This window comes from Phyllostomus hastatus, unplaced genomic scaffold (assembly GCF_019186645.2).
Source record: "Phyllostomus hastatus isolate PE091 unplaced genomic scaffold, TTU_PhHast_1.1 phas_contig_210, whole genome shotgun sequence".
Lineage (NCBI taxonomy): Eukaryota > Metazoa > Chordata > Mammalia > Chiroptera > Phyllostomidae > Phyllostomus > Phyllostomus hastatus.
The window spans coordinates 35,627,137-35,642,889 of record NW_025333737.1 but is presented as its reverse complement, the minus strand read 5'-3'; the positions used below and the strand labels follow the sequence as shown (position 1 = coordinate 35,642,889).

Below are 15,753 nucleotides of genomic sequence, written 5' to 3'. Positions count from 1 at the left end.
GGCTTCTGAACGGAGCCCACGGGGACGAGGCTGCCGTTGACTCCGTGCCGCGCTGCAGGCCTGTTCTGGGGCGGCTCGAGGCTCTCCAGGACTTGTAGTTCACCCTCACCCAGTAATTACAGGTAGGACCGTGGGTGGCGGAAGGTGTATCAAAGTGGACACCAGTTCCCACCCAAAGGGATGTCTGAAAGCTTTCTAGTGGTTAGGGCCGGGGTCTGGAGGGAGGCCTCTGAGCTCCGCCAGGGAGCTCTGGGGCTTGGAAGACGCTGCCGTCAGCTCGTCTGAGCCAGGGACGCGCCCCGCTGTGCAGCCTGCTCAGCGCCAGTCGCTGTCAATGGCCAGAGAGGTGCCTCTGCCCTCCTGGGGCCTTGGGGACCACCTCGGCACCAGGTCTGTTGGCTGCTGCTGAAAACAGGGTGATGGAAAAGGCAACATGTCCCCAGGAAAAGGCGAGACTCTGTAAAATGGTGACCAGGCACTCCAATTCAGGAGACCAGGCACTCCATGCTGGACCTTGAATCCTGTTGAGGAGTTGCGCGGTCACGTTCCAGCAGCTGAAGTTTTTGCTGATCAGTCCACCGTCTTAGAAAAACAAAACAACAACACACACCAGACCCACAGATAAAATAAAAGGTTTAAGACACGGGTGTCTGTAATTAAGCTTTGGAATGACGGCTTCTGTCTCTCCAAGCTCCGCGCTGTTTGGTGTGGGTTTTATCAAAAAGAGCGCCCCCCTCGCAACCCCCAGCCCGCCCCACCCGGTTCTGCCTGCTTTGCCCTGAGTTGACTCTGGGAATCGGGCCTTTCCAAAGTTTCCAGAAGGTGCCATGGGAGGCTGACCGCCTGGATCTTATCTCGGTTGGTGCTCTCCTAAGCTCAGGGCTGCGGGAGCTGGCCAAGGGACCCCACGCACAGACGGCGTCCGTAGAGACCAGAGATTGGAAAGCTGCTCCCCGCGAGGGACGGCGGGTCATCATCACGGACTCACGCCCCCGACTCCTGGGAGGTGGGACTGGCAGAGCACTTCGGAGCCAAGGCGCCCACTGCGAGGTGAGGGATGCCAGAGCGGCGTAAGCCTGTGTGGGCGCCCCTCTGCGGGGTTCCGACCATCGGCTCTGCAGATGCCGAGCTGGGCTGTAGGGGGCTGCCTCCCGGCCGGGAAGCCCCGGGCCGCCGCGGGTTTGGGGGACAATGGGGAGCGACCTCGGCCGGGGCCTCGAGCGCCGCGCGGTCCTCGGAGCCGGCAGGAGCTGGCTCCGCCGGGCCACGCGCCCTCGGCCCCCGCCCCCGCCCCCGCCGCGAGCCTGGCTGCCGCTCCGCCGCATCCCGCCGCTCATTGGCTGGCGCCGCGCGGCCGCTCCCGCCCCGCCGCACCATTGGCCGTGGCCGCCGCGGTCCCCGCGCGGACTCGCCGCTGACATCACGCGGCCTGAGGCGGCGGCGGCGGCGCCCCCGGCCCACCCGCAGCCCCCGACGCAGAGGCGCCGCGGCGGGGCCCGGCAGAGGATGGTGCGCGGCGCGCCGGGGGCTCCCCGCCGCCAGGCCCGCAGCGCCGACGCCGAGGCCGAGCCGGCAGCCCGGTGCAGCCGACCCCCGCTCCGGGCGCGGGGCGATCGGCCCCGGTGAAGACGCCCAGGGCGGCGCGGGCGCGGCGGCCATGGGCGCCCTGACTAGCCGGCAGCACGCGGGCGTGGAGGAGGTGGACATCCCGTCCAATTCCGTGTACCGCTACCCGCCCAAGTCCGGTGAGGGCGCCACCCGGGCTGGGGAGGTGGTCGCGACGCTGCTGGGCGGGGGCTCCGGGGGTCCTAGGGACCGAGCGCTCCAGGTCGCTGCAGAGCGATCTGGAGGGAGGGAGGGAGGTCGTGCGGGAGGAGTGCGGGGGTGCTCGAGGGGCCTTGGCGGGGTCGCCGCGGTGGCCAGCCACGGGCCGGAGGACCAGATCGGCCTGCGCTCAGGCTGCCCTGTGACAGAGACCTGTGCCCGGGGGACTGCGGCTCCCGAGGGGCGGGGTGCCACGGGCGCAGGTGGGTCTGCGGGCCGCAGCGCCAGGTCCCTTTCTTTCTCGCCGGGGCCCCCTTTCCCTTGGGGAGCCGAGGGCCGGGAGAGGAGGGCCGGCATCGGAAACACGCACCTGTGCTAGGTGGGGGCCCTGGCCGAAGCATCAGGCCCCAGAGAGGAACAGGCGCAGGTTTGAATTCGGTTTCTCAGGGGCCAGCTCGCATCGACTGCCAGAGGAAGGAGGCAGAAAATGCATTTACACGGCTGATGCTTTTCCAGGGGCTGCCAGAAGGAAAAAGAAGTGTTTAGCCGGAAGGTTTGGGAGTGGAAGTAGGAGTCACCCAGGCTGTCCCTTTGCCAGCGTAGCAGCAAGCCCAGGGTCTGGAATGGGGATAGCCCTGGGACTGGACGCAGGTGTTTAAAATGGATACAAGCGTCGTGTTTATTTTCAGAGTCATGGAGAAGAGAAATGTCTCCAGCCTCCAGGCTGCGGCACAGGCACTGGAGACGGAGCAGGTTCTGGACAGCCAAGGAGAGAGGCTCACCAGCTCCAGCGCCAGCCGATTCTGAGCTGCCTGCCTGGTGCATGACCAAATTGTCTGCTCCTTGCTTTTCTCAAGGCTTCTGGGGACCTATGACTGTCGCCTTCTCTTTGGCTTAGGACCTGGTGGGGCTTTTGGTAATTCTGGAGAGGTGTCAGAACTGGCCATTGGAATAAAGACATGCTGGTGGGGCGAGCCAGCTTCCCAGCAGCGCGTCCTCCTTGTGCCAGGTGGACGCGGGGACCAGACAGTGAACCCGCGCCCCTGCGGAGTGTCTGCCGGCGCAGAGCTTCTCACGGCCGCGGTGCCAGAGCAGGACTCCTCGCAGGCAGGAGTATGCCCGCCCGAGAGCCCCTGCAGAACAGTCTGACAGAAAGCTGGGGGGTCCATCGAGCTTTAATCGAGCTCCAGCTAATTATGACGGTAGGAAACCGGTGCTAGGGCAGCGTGCATTTCGCTTTTTTGTAGATGAACATATGCACACGTATTTGCGAGTGTTTTTTTTTTTTTTCTTTCTGGAATCACTTAGCTTTTATTGATCAGGATATGGAGGCGGTCTTGCTGAGCTTGGAGTTTTCAGCAGAGTTCTGCCTGCTGCAATGCATCCACGCTTCCTGCGCGGATGGGGATTCACGGGGGTGATTCACCGGAAGGCTGTTCCCCAAAGGATATTGATACAAGTATGAATCTTGGATGGTGATCACGAAAGGGTAATGGACCAAACTAAAACTTTTTTTTAGCCTACACACTCAGTACCTGCAGTCTTAAATAATCCTCTCCACGTTACCAGTTTTTTAAAGTTTTACCTGATTGTTACTCGTTCCCCCTTCCCCATTTAAAAAATCCTCACCTAAGAACAGGCAGATTGATCTTAGAGAGGGGGAAGGGAGGGAGACAGAGACGGAGAGAAACATCGATGTGCGAGAGAGGAGCATCTGTCGATCCGGTGCCTCTCGCATCTGCCGTGACTGGGGATCGAACCTGCAACCCAGGCCTGTGCCCTGACCGGGCATCCAGCAGCGACCTTTCAGTTGACAGGCTGCTGCTCCAACCAGCTGAGCCACACCGGCCAGGGCTGTTCCTCATTTTAATCGGACATTTTGTGTCAGAGACGTCTTTGCATCATTTCTACTGACGGTAAAACACAGAAAATAAGAATCAGAACGTTCACGTCCCAGCCAGGGAGCTTCGTGTGAACTTGGTGTGAACTTGCACGTACGAATACGCATGGGGCCAGCGGCATCTCTCTCTCTCCCTCTGATCTTCACGTGGACTTGGCTGTTTATGGACTTACAGTATGTTAGACCTGAAAGGAACCGTTGAAAGACTTGGGCCCAAGACCCACTCGTTTCGCCGGCGAGCAAACGGAGGCTCAGAGGAGTGCGCTGGCTTGCCCGGGGCCACCTGGGAAGTAAGTAGCGCCCTTCCTACTCCACCCGAGCCTCTGCCTCTCACGGGGAAGTAGATTTGGAACTTGCCCTTGATGGTTGGGGAACGGAGGCTATTCTGTGTCAGAGCTGAAACAAAACCCAGCGTCCTGGCCCTGTTGAGGAATCAAGCTGGCTTGATTTCCAGGCCTCCGTCCCGTGGGGCCTGGCACAGGGCAGAGCCCACAGCAGCGCCACCCTCTCCGGGTGCCGGGCGCCGGGCCCGGCAGTCTCCGCGGCCCGAGTGGTAGCCTCTCTAGAAACCAGCGCCGTCGCCTGCCCCCTCAATGGTGGTCACCGTGCCCAGCACAAGTGGCTTCCCCTTACTTTGTGTTTTTAAAGGAAACCCTTAGTTTTGCATGTACGTTGACCTGGAAACACTGAAAAATTATCGAGAACAGCCGATTTCATGTCAGAACTTGGGTTTGTAGGTTTTTTTAATAGAGATAGGTAAAAATACAATAGCATAAATGATTTAGAATTACTTTTGTTTAAAGATTGTATTTCTTTAGTTTTAGAGACAGGGTAAGGGAGAGAAAAAGAGAGGGAGAGAAACATCCGTGTGTGGTTGCCTCTCACACATCCCCCACTGGGGACCTGGTCTGCAACCCAGGCACGTGCCCTGACTGGGAATTGAACCAGCAACCCTTTGGTTCGCAGGCCCATGCTCAGCTTACTGAGCTACGCCAGCCCGGGCAAGAATTACTTTTTTGAATGCCCAGTGTAGTCACATGGTTCGGTCTGAAAGAGGGAAAAAGCATCCTGCGAAGGTCTTGTCCTCACTGGGGTGGTCTGTCCGCCCAGTTCTGCTCACCCCCCCCCCACTGCCCCCCCATCCCTGTGTAACTGCTTCTGGCTTCTTCCGGAATTTCTGGTGGGCACATGAGCACAGCGTGCTGTGTAGACTGTGCTAACACCTTGTGTTTTCCACTTTGAGGGATATTTTTATATTATGTCCATATTGGAGAGTTTTTTGGTTCTTTTTATTTTTTTTAATGATAAATGTCTTTTTCATTGATAAATGATCATGTCTTTTTCAATGTCTTAAAAATTTTTATTTCTTTTTAGAGAGGGGAAGGGAAGGAGAAAGAGAGGGAAACATCAATGTGTGGTTCCCTCTCATGCCCCCCCACACTGGGGACCTGGCCTGCAACCCAGGCACGTGCCCTGGCTGAGAATTGAACCGGCAACCCTTTGGTTCACAGGTCAGCACTCAGTCCACTGAGCCACAGCAGCCAGGGCTTTTTTTTGGTTCTTTTTGAACAATTGTATAATACTCCTTTGTATGCACATGCCATTAGTTTTTTTAAGCATTGTCTTCTATTGATGCATATGTGGGAGTTCTTTTCCCCGGTCTTTTCCTCTTACAAACAACGCAGCAATACTTAATGTTACGCATATATTCTCAGGCGTTTTTTTTAATTTGTTAAGACATCTAGGAATACTCGTCATTCAAGTCAGAGAAGGTGTGGCGGGAGTTTGTTTCTCTGTAGTGTTTCTGCTTTAGCACAGGAAGCTGTTACAGAGGGCTGTACGGCCCGCAGTCGGTCTTTGTCATTTCTGAGTCAGGACCCACCCAGGCGGTCAAGTCCTCCCCTCAGATCCTCGCTTCTTTCCACGGGTCGTTCGCTCGTAGCGGGGGCGCGTGGCTTTGCCGAGGCGGTGGTTTTCAATGCCCGCCCGCCCATCTTTTGAAAGGGGCGTTGTGCCGCTGACAGTCCACCATTAGGCCTGTTTCCTCTGCCCAGGAAGCAACAGGACTGCTGTAAAGACCACTGAACTCAAGCTCTGGCTGGCGTAGCTCTGTGGATGAAGGGCGGGCTGCGAACCAAAGGGTCGCAGGTTCGATTCCCAGTCAGGGCACATGCCTGGGTTGCAGGCCATGACCCCCAGCAACCGCACATTGATGTTTCTCTCTCTCTCTTTTTCCCTCCCTTCCCTCTCTAAAAAATAAAATAAAAATAAAATCTTAAAAAAAAAGACCACTGAATTCATTTTTTTAAATATAATTTTTAATGGATTCTTTTTTTAAGATTTTATTTATTTATTTTTTAGAGAGGGAAGGGAGGGAGAAAGAGAGAGAGAAACATCAGTGTGCGGTTGCCGGGGGTCGTGGCCTGCAACCCAGGCATGTACCCTGACTGGGAATCGAACCTGCGGCGCTTTGGTTCGCAGCCCGCGCTCAATCCACTGAGCTACGCCAGCCAGGGCCACTGAATTCATTTTAATGCCGTACCTGATCAGTCCAGTCCCTTCCCCACTACGTGTCTGAGCAAATTGAAAACTAGGAGGAATGAACTTGGCTCAAGGGTGAAGCAGTAAACGTTTTATAAAAATTCAGAATGGTTATCGGAATCCTGAGCAGCTAACAGCATTATTCTCCCAGTTTTCGTTACACTGGAGTACACCTTTGCTGGCGGAGCGTCAGTTTAGTGTTAGTTGTAAAGTGAGGGACTTAAAAATATGGAACTGGCTACCTAATAAAGACTTATTCAGTTCCACCGCAGTCTGATGGATACTTCCACTACAATTAAGTAGGTTCCTGAAATTTGTAGTAAATGCATCTAACCAGACAAAAACCCCCCAAAATGTCACTCTCTTTCATGATGAAGTCATCAGGATTAAGAGTTCAAATGCCACTGTTATTTTTTAAAGATTTCAAAGGTGGTCATCCTGTTAGTTTAGAAAATTCCAGTGTTTTTTTTTTCTTATGTGTAGGTTACTACATTGAGAGCAAATTGCCCGCTTTCACTTCTTGATTTTGTCGTGAGACTTAGGGCCTCCGATTTCCCCCAACGATGGCGGTTATGCTCCTTTGTTCTGTGGCGTCCCTCTTCTCTTCCTTGCTCTTGGCGTCCATGCCCCTGGTTGGGCGCCCGCCCCCTTCGCGCGTTGCGCCGTGCACCGGCGTGTGGGCTCTGGTCCTGCGCCCAGCGAGTTCGATGCCCGTGGCGAGCAGCAGGTCAGAGCCCTCCAATCAGCTTTGTCATTCAGGACGCCGGGCCCGGAGTGAGTATGGACGGCACCTAGTGTTTGGTGGCTGTGTGAGTCAGGGTTGTCCAGGGAAAGAGAATACAAAAATGCACATAAAATTGATTGGCTCACGTGATCGCGGGGGCCGGCCAGTCTCTCAAACTTGTAGGGCCGGCGGGCAGGCGGGCAGCTCAGACGTCGGGCCGTGCTGCGGTCCTGAGTCTGACGTCAGTAGGGACGCTGGCGGACTGGAGACGCAGGCGGGATTTCTGTGTTACAGCCTTGAGGCAGACGCCCTTCCGCAGGGAACCTCAGTCTTTGCTCTTAAGGCCTGAACTGATTTAGAGGAAGCCCACCCACATTATCCAGGGCTTATTCCCTTGATAATTAACGCCCCCCCCCACAAAGCTAGCACCCTGTGTGTTCCCCCTGAGCCTTGGCCTCGCCAAGTTGACACATGAAATTGAACGTACTGGCTTCCGTTTTAACTAATTATTCTCACTACCTAAATGCTAAGCTTGAATTTTCAGTTGCCGAAAGACTGAGTGCTTGCCTCAGGAAAATGATTTTTAAAAAACAAACTTTAGCAGTGTTTAAAAATTGTTATTTAAAAATTACGCACCTTCCAAAATCTCAGAGCTTATCTGCGGTCAGAGGCAAAATGCACTCATACAGAGATAAACAAGAAGACAGAATGTGCCATGACCAGCCCTGGCTGGTGTGCCTCGGTGGATTGAGCGCTGGCCTGTGAACCAAAGGGTCTTGGGTTCGATTCCCAGTCAGGGCACGTGCCTGGGTTGTGGGCCAGGCCCCCAGTGGGGGGGTACACGAGAGGCAACCACACATTGATGTTTCTCATGCTCCCTCCTTCCCCCTCTCTCTAGAAATAAATAAATAAAATCTTAAAAAAAAGAAAAAAGAAAAAACATCTACACCAAAACACATGTACAAAAAACAAAAATAAAAGCAAAACATGTACATGGATGCTTATTCATAGCAGCATTATTCGTAATAGTTAAAAGGTGGAAATAACCCAAAAGTCCGTCAACTGATGAATGAAACAACTAATAAATAAAATGTAAATCCACATACAGTGCAATATTATTATTTGGCAATAAAAAGGAATGAGGTAGTGGTGCTTGCTACCCTGTGGATGAACTTTGAAAACACTAATACTAAGTCAGAGATGGCCAGATGTTGGAAAAAGTTCAGCCATTGTCAGTGTCACAAGAACAGTCTTGGTGATGTGATGTGACCTGGCATCCAAGGAGAGCGGACTGGAATGCGCATGTGTGAACAATGACAACTTCACTGTACTAGTCAGTGGGGGCAGTAGATGCCATTGAGTGAGCATGTGTACTGTGTGGCTGTCGTATTCAAAATGACTGAGCAAGTAGAGCGATGAATCTGCATCAAATGTTGCTTTAGGCTTGAACATTCTTCCTCGGAAACTAGTCAGACGATTCAGAAGGCTGCCGCTGTGGGCAACTGGTGACTGGCAGCAGCTTTAGCACAATGCGCCCGCTCATGCATCACGCCTCGTGCAGTTTTTGGTGAAACATCAAATCACCCCGGTGACTCAGCCCCGCTCGCCCCTCCCCAACAGCCCAGATTTGTTGCCCTGCGACTTCTGGCTTTTCCCAAAACTAAAATCACCTTTGAAAGGGAAGAGATTTCAGGCCTTTGATGAGATTCGGAAAAACAGGACGGGGTGGCTGATGGCGACTGGGAGAACTGCATGAGGTCCCAAGGTGTCTACTTTGGAGGGGACGGAGGCCTCCTTGTCCTGTGGGCAATGTTTCTTGCATCTTGTCTCTTCAGTAAGTGTCTGTGCTTTTCATATTGTGTGACTGGATACCTTCTGGAGCAACCTCATGAATTATATAATCCCTTTTATATGAAAGGCCCAGGAGAAGCAAATCCGTGGAGACAGAAAGTGGATTACCAACTGCCAGTGGCTGGGGGAGGGGAAGAGCGAAGTGACTGCTCCTGGGTTTCCTTTCGGAGTGATGAAAATGTTCTAAAATTAGATGGTGGCGAACAGTTGCATAACTCTGTGAATATACAAAAAAAAACACCGGACGGCACCCTTGAACTAGGTGATTGTACGGTATGTGAATTACATCTCAATGAAGCTGATTTTTACATGGACCATAGACCTAAATCCAAGAGCTAAAACTATAAAATCATTACAAGAAGCTATAAGAGGAGATATTTATTTGACTCAAATTGGGCAAAGAGTTCATTAATACAACAGCAAAAGCATAATCTGTAAAAAGAAAAAAACCTGATAAATTGGATTTCTGCAAAACTGAAAATGTTTCTGCTTTAAAAGACAACATTAAGAAGACGAAAGAGCCCTGGCTGGCGTAGCTCAGTGGATTGAGCTTGGGCTGCGAACCAAAGCATCGCAGGTTCGATTCCCAGTCAAGGCACATGCCTGGGTTGCAGGCCACAGCTCCCAGCAACCACACATTGATGTTTCTCTCTCTCTCTTTCTCCCTCCCTTCCCTCTCTAAAAATAAATAAATAAAATCTTTTTAAAAAAAGGTTGCCTTTATAAAAAAAGAAGATGATGAAAGAGAACCAACCCATCCTCTGAAAGAACATACTTCTAAGCACGTAAAGGATTTGTATCCAGAACATCCAGAACTTTCACAATGCGACAGCAAGAAGACAGCGCAGTTTAAAGATGGGCAGGAAGTGGATCAGACGCATCCCCAGTGAAGATGGAAACACGGCTAAGAAACACAGAGAGATGCCCGCCATCGGCGGCTGTCGGGAGGTGCCACTAATGTGGCAGAGAGACAGCCCTCCACCAGCACGAGGGCAGCTAAAGTAAAGACAGCAGCGAGTGCCGGTGAGAATGCACAGACATGGGCATCGCTCCTGATGGTCACCACACGGGAAGTAGCCCACATGGCCATTGACCGGTGAACGGTTTAACTACACGGAGGGCACGTATACAATGACACGCCATTCGGCAATGTAAAAGGGGGACCTGCTGATACGTGCGGCACAGCGTGGGTTAACCCCCAAGCCAGCACGCGGAGAAGAAGCTGACTGCAGGACTGCGTCTTGTGTGAGCCGGTCTGGCGGAAGCGGCCAGGCCAGGCCAGGCGAGCTGGCAGAGAGAGACGGCAGAACCGTGTTCGCCGGAGGCTGGAGGGGGGGGGGCGGGGCTTAGTTGCAAACAGACGGGAGGGAACATCTCGGGGTGACAGTGACCAAAGGCACTGAATTATACACTGGATGGGTTTTATGCTATGCGTGTGAAAGCTCAAGAAAGCTGTTTAAAAGGACAGAACAGCTGGATAAAACAGTAGAACTGGGTCGCCGAGGGTGGGGTTCTCGGGGGCAGGTGGCTCTGAAGGCAGAACGGAACTCGGACACGGTGCCGTGCGGAGAACTGCGATAGCAGTGGCCTGAAGGTGGCCAGCGTTCCTGATGGACTTAGAGAATAGCCAACAGGCTAGTCGGTGGAGGCAGAGAGTTCTGGAAAGGTAGTGAGAAATAAGCCCAGGAGATAGGTAGCAGCCGAGATGGAGAGGGACACCCCGTGGTGTCCTAAGGACGGTTCACCTCGTAGAGATGCAGGTTGGAGCGGGAGAGCCGGGGTGCACAGAGATTCCCGCGGGAGCTGTAGCGCGGGAACCCGCTGTGATCGAGCTTGGAAAGGCCGGGGGTCTGGACGAGGATGTGTTCCCAGGGGTGCCCGGCCTGCAGCCTGGCATGGCTGTGAATGCGGCCCGACACAAAATGGTAACTCTACTTAAAACATGAGTTTTTTTTTGTGTGTGTGTGTGTGATTATGTGTCACGATATATTTAATGCGTGGTCCAAGACTCTTCTTCCAGTGTGACCCAGAGACGCCAAAAGGTCGGACGCCCCTGCCACGAAGCCCACGTTCAGGGTCTTCGGAGCTTTGGTGACGACGACGCTTTCAGCCCAGGGGACCCGAGGACTGGGGCACCCTTGACAGAAATCGGGGAACCTGGGGCAGACGCTGCTTTTAAAGCGAGTCCCACATGTCAGAGGGGCGCTACTGCGCCTCAGGATCTGGGTGAACGAGACAGAAACCCACCTGTTCCCCCAGATCGCCGAGTGCGGACGTCCAGTGCCCCCCACCAAGATTTCTGGGAGCTCCCACGCGACTCGTGTTCTGACCGAGTTGGGCCGTGAGCACCAGCTTGCTGTCTTTCCCCACTGCAAAGGTGACATCAGTGCCTTTGTCGCTTTCTCCAAAAAATTCCACTCACGGCACGTAGTCACAGTGTAGATTTACCAAAGAAGTTTGGGCTTACGTTGCAGAAACACAGGCGAAGGAACAATTGGCATCCTTCTCCTCACCGGGACTTCTGCAGAGCTCAGCTGCCCCAGCCTTTCTCTGTTTTAATGTCTCTGTCCCCTTAACTCCCCCTTTTTGGGACTCTTCACCCCTCCCCCTCCGAAGAAAAACAAATTACAAAGCAGTCTGCGTTCCATCAGGAAGCAGCGAAAGTGCCCATGTGCCTGGTGCCGCCCTCCGATCTAAGTGGTTTAACAAGGTACGTCCCAGAAAAGGGTCCTGCCTTCCCCCAGAGGAGTTCTGGGGCCAGCTCTTCCGATAAAATGCGCTCCACTCCATCTCCTTCCAGAAGGAAAGATTACTCGTGGAGTTTCAGGCCAAGATGGGGTATCCAGGTGAAAAGTCAGAGCCGGTGGTTCCAGATGTGGACTGAAAGTAGAGAAGGAGGAGAGGCAGAGGTTTGGAAGCCGTCGACTATGAGAAGGGAGAAGCCTGCATGTACTCCTCGCCCGTGGTGCCCAGCCAGCGGCGTATGCCTCGGTCCCAACAATGGTCCTTTTGTGAAAGAGGCGTTGTCTCCACTTTACAGATAAGGAAACCCACGCTCAGAAGAGTTAAACAACGTCCTCAAGGTCACGCCGCTTGTAGAAGGCAACGTCAGCCTCAACTCCAGCTCTGTCTCAGCTCAAGGCCTTTGCTTTGAATCTAAGGGGGGGAGGGGGGGAGGGCGGGGGGGAGGGGAGGGGAGGGGGGGAGGGCGGGAGGGAAGGAGGAAGGCGGGGGAGAGGGAGAGAGAGAATGAATGAGAGTGAACTGAGGGAGAAAGGCCTGAGCTCCTGAGACACGTCCCGTTTGCAGCCAGGGTGGAAAGTGTAGCTAGCGAGGGAGGGGCTCTGGACTGGCACGGGTTTCCGAGAACAGCTGCGGTGGAGTGGTGGGGACTGCTGAAAAGGTGTGAGGGGTTCCTGGATGTGGGAAGGGAGCAGATGGACAGACGGACAGGCAAGCGGGCAGGTGGACAGACGGATGGATGGATGGATGGGCGGGAGGGCGGATATCAAGGCATGGGCGTTGGAACTGTTTCGCACTTGCTTTTAAGTTGCAGAGAGAGTATGCTTGTACAACGAGGGAGGTGAAAAGCCAGCGGGAGAGGGGGATAGAAACACGGAGAAACGATGGTGGGTGAGGTGGCTGAGGTCTCGGAGGCGGAGGCAGGCGGGAATGAGAACTGGGGTGGAGAAGTGAACCTTGGAGCGGAGAGCACCTTCCTTCCTGGGACCTAAGGAAGTGCGGCTGGAGAGGTAGGCGCGCTGGAAGGGGCCGGGCCCCTGACATGCAGAAGGCGCAGAAGGCGCGGAGGGAGCGCTGCCAAGAAGAAAGGAGGCGGGGCCAGGGCCGGGGACTCGGGAGCGTGGGAGAGGTCGGGCCCACCGTCGCGGGCCTCGATCTGAAAACTGTGGAGGTAACAGGCGAACTACCTCGTGCTGGTTCCGAATAATAGACCAGAGCCCGGATCGAGGTACGCAGACCATGATAAAACTAGCGTTTCAGATAATGTTCGAAAATGGTATTAGTCAAGTTTCCTATTTGGAAAAAAAAATGTTTAAATCCTGATCCTACGTAATCCACAAGGGCAAGTTCCAGGTGTTAAAACACTCAAATAAAAAAAAATTCTATCTTGGCATTCAGTGGGGCCGTAGGGTCAAGGCCAAGAGCACCCACAGGCTCTGGAGTAAAAACAGCTGGCTGGCTCCGGGGCCTGGCGCCGCCTCTTAGCAGCTGTGTGGCCTTGGACAAATGACTTACACTCTCTGTGCACTTATTTCCTTTCCTGTAAAATAAGAAGGAGAAGGTATAACCCTCCGTGAGCCGGCCGTGGGGAGGAGCAGCCGAGGGGGACTGGTCGGCACAGTGCTGGCCTGGAGTCGTGGCGTGGGCAGTGGGGGTGGGGCCCGCTCCCGCGGCCGGGCCGGGAGGGCACCTACCGGACATGAGGCGGAAAAATAAAACATTTTGCGGGCCAGTGCGTATAATGCCCCAGTTAGGTTAAAAACAAAATACGGCAAATCAGAAAGCCTGAATGTTTACGTTTACGTGTGTGCAGGAAACCCGGGCGGCTCAGACCGCGTGTGAATGGTGGAGCGACTTCCCGCGGAGCCGGGCTGGGTTATCGCTTCTTTAACTGCCTTTGTGGGGGCGACGTAGGTTACTGAAAGTACATTTCAGGGGCGCAGCTCCATGACACATCGTCTGTGTGCTGTGTGTTCAGCACCCCAAGTCAAGTCTCCCTCCGCCACCGTTTATCCCCCCCTTGACCCTCTTCCGCCCCCCCACCCCACCCCCGCTTCCCGCTGGCACCACGCAGTTGTCTGTGTGTCTGGGATGGATTTTTGTTTGTTTTTACTTAATCCGTCTCTTCACCTTTTTCACTCACCCCCAACCCTCCTCCCTCTGACAGCCGTCAGCCTGTTCTCAGGGTCTGTGAGTCTGTTTCTGTTTTGTTTGTGGTTTATTTTGCTCATTAGATTCCACGCGTGAGTGAAATCATACGGTGTTCGTCTTTATCTGACCGGCTTATCTCGTGACAGACTCTGACGACTCCATTCCATACCCCCCCAAATATATATATATGGCTTCTTAATAACTTTTTATATTGATTGCATGTTCAAATAATATTTTGGACATATTGGGATGTCCAATATTGGGATAAATAAAATATAGTAAACTTACCTTTGCTTGTTTATTTTTACTCTTTGAAACCATGGCTGTCAGGCCATGTACAGTGATGTGGTTTGCATGATGTCTTGACTGGACAGCACCGATCTGGAGGAAAAGTATTAGTGTCGTTTTCTTTCCTTAAAAGTAATTGAATTTTTTGCCTGGATGCCTGTTTTTCTTTAACACTGTTTTTTAAAAAAGATTTTATTTGTTTTGCTTTTAGAGAGCGGGGGAGGGAGGGAGAAAGAGGGAAACCTTAGTGTTGTGAGAGATACTTCAATCTGTTGCCTCTCACACACTCCCTACTGGGGACCTGGCACAACCCAGGCACGTGCCCTGACTGGGAATCGAACCGGTGACCTTTGGGTTTTTAGGCTGGTACTCCATCCACTGAGCCACACCAGGGCTATTTAATACTTTTTAAAAATGTATTTATTTTAGTGCTCACTTTGGCAGCACGTGCACTAAAATTGGTACAGCACAAAGAAGATTAGCACGGCTCCTGCACAAGGATGACTGGCAAATTCGAGCACTGTTCCGTATTTTTTTAAAAAGAAAAAATTAGCGTTGACATACCATATGATACTAACTTCAGGTGTACAACACAGTGATCAGACATCTGTGCACCTTATGAGGTGACCTCCCCGTGAGTCCAGCCCCCACGTGCCACCACATGCAGTCATTACAATCCCGTGGCTGTTCGCGGGGCTGCGCCTCACGGCCCCGGGACTGTTTCTGTAACCGGCCCTTCGAAGGGATGCTTCCACCTCCGCCTTCTCCTGCGGCCCTGAATACTGAGCTTGCGTTAGTGTTGGTCGTTCTGGGCCTCTCCTTGTAGGATTGTTTCCTTGATGTTGATTTTTACTGTGGTGGAAAATACATATTACACCTACCATCTTAGCCATTTCTAAGTATATGGTTCAGTAGTGTTAAGATCACCAGAACACTTTTTTTTTGCAAAACTGAAAATCTAGACCCACTGAATGCTAATTCCCCCTCCCCGCTCCCACTTGCACCTTCTGTTCTAAATATAATTCTGGAGATCTGGGATGACGTGCCTTCCTTTCTTTCCGGGCATTTTTGAGGCATCATTGAGACGCGACGTCGTGTAAGTTTAAGGTGTCCAGTGTGATCATGTGACATACATATATCTTGCAAAATGATCACCACAAGATATGTTTTCTTAAAGCCCTCAGAGAATTCTGAATATGAATTTGGGTTAAAAATTATAGTTAAAGCCTGGGCTGGTGTGGCTCAGTCCGTTGGAGTTTCGTCCTATAACTGAAGGGTTGCAGGTTCGATTCCGGGTCAGGGCACATACCTAGGTGGCAGGTTCGATCCCTAGTCCGGGAGGGTACTGTCCCCTGGCCAGTGCATATAGAAGGCTGATATTTCTCTTTCTCCTTTCCTGTCTCGTTAAGAGCAATGAAAAAATGTCCTCAGGTGCAGATTAAAAAAGAAAAAGAATTACAGCTAAAAAATAATGGAAAACTTGTCCTTTATTTATAAGTCATAAATATTTTTTTCCTTTTAGCAAATAGATAAAGAAGTATTTTGGTGTAGTTCTTACCCCCCCGCCCCCCCACCCCGCCGTGTCATTTAGCATTTCAGAGCGCAGTTCTTGTGAAGAATGGGCGCCCGTGGTTTAAAAGGCACCTTTTCAGGAGTTGTGGGTGTGTCCGGTGATAGCACGAGCTCAGTCCCACTGGCTGGTGCCTCTGGGGGGCGGGGCTCGGATGGCCAGAAAGCTCCGCCCAGTCCGCCTGTGGCGGGTTTGCTGCTTCTCGCTGGTCTCATGGGGCAG

General features: G+C 53.0%; 1 protein-coding gene and 1 non-coding gene across 4 annotated transcripts in view; both read left to right on the top strand.

Annotated features, from left to right (window-relative positions):
• The first annotated feature begins 1,405 nt into the window (after window positions 1-1,405).
• Window positions 1,406-15,753, top strand: part of RNF157 (ring finger protein 157) — a 62,508-nt gene continuing 48,160 nt past the window's right edge. For 2 of the 3 annotated variants that reach the window (XM_045836430.1, XM_045836431.1), the window contains exon 1: window positions 1,406-1,745. In XM_045836430.1, coding sequence (XP_045692386.1) covers window positions 1,658-1,745 — 88 coding nt within the window. In that variant the 5' untranslated portion in view covers window positions 1,406-1,657. Of the gene's footprint in view, window positions 1,746-3,362; window positions 3,955-15,753 lie in introns of those variants that run through there. The other variant, XM_045836432.1, reaches the window with a different exon arrangement.
• Window positions 14,390-14,496, top strand: LOC123817837. The gene has a single exon (XR_006785537.1). It is a non-coding gene; the product is annotated as a U6 spliceosomal RNA (small nuclear RNA).